At 46.3% G+C, this 3,035-nt stretch overlaps 1 protein-coding gene across 1 annotated transcript in view; it reads right to left on the bottom strand.

Annotated features, from left to right (window-relative positions):
• Window positions 1-836: 836 nt before the first annotated feature.
• The window catches only part of ilf2 (interleukin enhancer binding factor 2), a 25,996-nt gene continuing 23,797 nt past the window's right edge, over window positions 837-3,035 (bottom strand). Inside the window, exons 13-14 of the mRNA XM_078534155.1 lie at window positions 2,080-2,255; window positions 837-995 (exon numbers count right to left, since the gene is read on the bottom strand). Of these exons, the coding sequence (XP_078390281.1) occupies window positions 2,107-2,255 (149 nt within the window). The 3' untranslated portion in view covers window positions 837-995; window positions 2,080-2,106. The remainder of the gene's footprint in view (window positions 996-2,079; window positions 2,256-3,035) is intronic.

The following is a 3,035-nucleotide window of genomic DNA, read 5'->3' as shown; positions in this document are numbered from 1 at the left end:
CTCACTCCCAGGTATCTGTTATTCTATATATAAACCCCCCCCCCGAACTCCTCGATTAGATTCCAGTCTGTAACTCACTCCCGGGTATCTGCTATTCTATATATAAAACACCCGAACCCCTCGATTAGATTCCAGTTTGTAACTCACTCTGGGTATCTGTTATTCTATATATAAACCACCCTGAACCCCTCGATTAGATTCCAGTCTGTAACTCACTCCCGGTTATCTGTTATTCTATACATAACCCACCCCGAACCCCTCGATTAGATTCCAGTCTGTAACTCACTCCCGGGTTTCTGCTATTCTATATATAAAACACCCGAACCCCTCGATTAGATTCCAGTCTGTAACTCATTCCCGGGTATCTGTTATTCTATATATAAACCACCCTGAACCCCTCGATTAGATTCCAGTCTGTAACTCACTCCCGGGTATCTGTTCTATATATATATAAACCACCCCGAACCCCTCGATGAGATTCCAGTCTGTAACTCACTCCCGGGTATCTGTTATTCTTTCTATAAACCATCCCGAACCCCTCGATGAGATTCTCACTCACTCCTGAATATTTAGTGGTCTGCAGCATTAAGCTGGTCAACCTTTCAAAGTTCAGGAGTTGGAACAAGAAATTACCTACCCACAGAAAGAGAGTTTTTAAAAACGTGTGATCGCTGGTACACTTACTGATATTCTCAGTGTAACCACAAGTAAACCGTGCAAGGACCTTTGAAACAGCAGGGAATCCCACGCTTTACATCCTTCTGCCTTTCAAAATCGAAAAACCATTACAGAAATCATCCAGCGTTACATTTCACCGATGGACCAGAAAATGGAAATAAACAAAAAAAAAAGAACTTTATTGCAACTGGAATCAACTACAAAAAGGAAACACAATAAACACGACAAATAGTTCAGGGCGTCAGGACTGTTGTTTGATCCAGCGGCAAGGCTGAAGTATGTGGTGTCAGAATGTTGCTCAGTCACAGGGCACGGACCTGAAAAAGAGGGGGGGGAAGGAGCCAAAAAAAAGGGGAAAAAGAAAAACGTTAGTTTAAGTCTGTGTTTGTGTTGGTGAAGCAGGACTGAACTCAAGAGTACGACGTCACGACTGTGAAATTCATCAATAGAAACGGATTTAACTCAGGGGACACAGCCGGCACAGTAAACAAAGTCCGCATGCACGTGCAGCACTTTAAAAGAGCTCTAGGGTGACTCAAAGTACATCAGGTACATTTACTTTGAAGTGTAGGGGCTTATACAGGAAAGTACGACACCGTTTCTCCACACAGCACCAACAATGGTGAGATTTAACTGCCAACTAATTTGCCTTTGGTGGTGTTGGTAAAGGAGGAAACACTGGTCTGGGGCCCTAGGAGAATTCCCCCCCGTACAACAGTGTTACTGTCTGAAGTACAACATCGCTGACACGTGCAGCACACGCTCAGTATTGCGCTGTAGTGTCAGCCTTAAGATACCAGGGCTTGTGATACCTCGTAAACCTGGCCGCAGGTGACCAGAAAAGCAATCATCTCATGAATCTACTAACATGCCCTGGGCCTTCGACCTGCCATATTTAAAGGAATGAGTTAAACTCAGCTGCTCTGGCCAGTTAGTAGTGCAGCATTTTGAATTTATCAACTGGTACAGCACCCCTTCTAGTCTCATTTCATATTTTGATCCAAATACCAGAACGTTGATGTGGCGGTTTTAACCATTAATATCTTTCGTCAAAAAAATGGCATTCAGCATCTTTCAGCTTAAAGTGTTGTCACAAGGATTTCATTACCTTTTAATAGTGGGTGCGTTACTTAGTCCACTTCAACTGTCTAGGGGGGGAGGGGGCGGGGGTGGAAACAGTATAGTTCCCAGCTTGGGGTGTACCTGCAGAGAGCACATTGAGCTGCATAATGTGAGGGTCACATCTCGGAGGGTACTGGTCTGTCTGTCAGTTGTTTGGGGGAAGGGGGCAGTCTGACAGGATAAATGGAAGACATTTTTCAGCAAAATGGCACAAACACATTAAACAATTTTGGTGACAACACAAAGCAGACCAAAGGGTGAAGGTGAGATTGCACATACCACTAAATAATGTCCCAGCACAGCCCTTCACTCTGTCGTCTCCATGTTTTCTTCCTCCTCCTCGGCTCCTTCTGTAGCCTCCTCCTCACCCTCCTTCTTTTCAGGTGGCTTCTCGTAGGCTTTCTCTGAAGGCGTCACTATCACTCCGTCCCAAGTGGACATTTCCACAGCTAAACCTGGCAAGCAGAGCAGGCAGTCAGGGTTTCAACACGTCACCTCAGGGGTCCGGTCTCTCTGATCTATCCTCAAGCCACGCGGTTGGGTGGGTGGGGTGGGGGGGTACTAGTGTCAAAGCCAAACCACCAAACGAGACACAGTCAAGGTCATAATCACTGCTGGGAATAGCAGTACAAGGTAACACTATCCCACCTCCAACCTCTAATGCTCCAATTAACCCAGCTGAATATCTGACTGCAGCTCCCCCCAGCCCTCAACATGGCTCCTCTATCTCTCCTGAGAGGCTATTTCAAATCTTTAGCAGCCTCAGAGATACTTCTCTAAGATGTTTCGGACGCACTCGTTATTAATTTATGTTCCGCGTCCTGAGTGCGCCATTGATTTTGAAATGATACTCTGGGCTGGCTTTCCTGTGTGGGTTGCTTAGTATTTAACACACCTCCTTGAGGTGTTTCTCACCCTCCTAGTCTGTTCTAGTCTAATCTCATCGTTCATTCCCATCATAGCTGGGATCAGCTCCGCTGCGGGTTCACTATTTCCTGACACCTTTGCCTGCAAGTTTGTAAGAACGTGTACGATGGGGTTTACTCACAACCCTGGGCTTTGTGCAAATGAGCTCCACATGACCCTGGAGGTGTCCGGCAGAGTTAACCTGACAATCAGCCTCAGCGCCAGGACTCCTGCTCCAGAATTACTGACCAATAACTCGGGTTTCCAGGTAGACTTTGCCCAGTCCCTCGCCTCCAAGGTCCACTTGGACAGCCGAGTGACACTCACAG

The sequence above is a fragment of the Cetorhinus maximus genome, chromosome 36 (assembly GCF_964194155.1).
Source record: "Cetorhinus maximus chromosome 36, sCetMax3.hap1.1, whole genome shotgun sequence".
Classification (NCBI taxonomy): Eukaryota; Metazoa; Chordata; class Chondrichthyes; order Lamniformes; family Cetorhinidae; genus Cetorhinus; species Cetorhinus maximus.
This window is presented reverse-complemented; position numbering and strand designations above follow the sequence as displayed.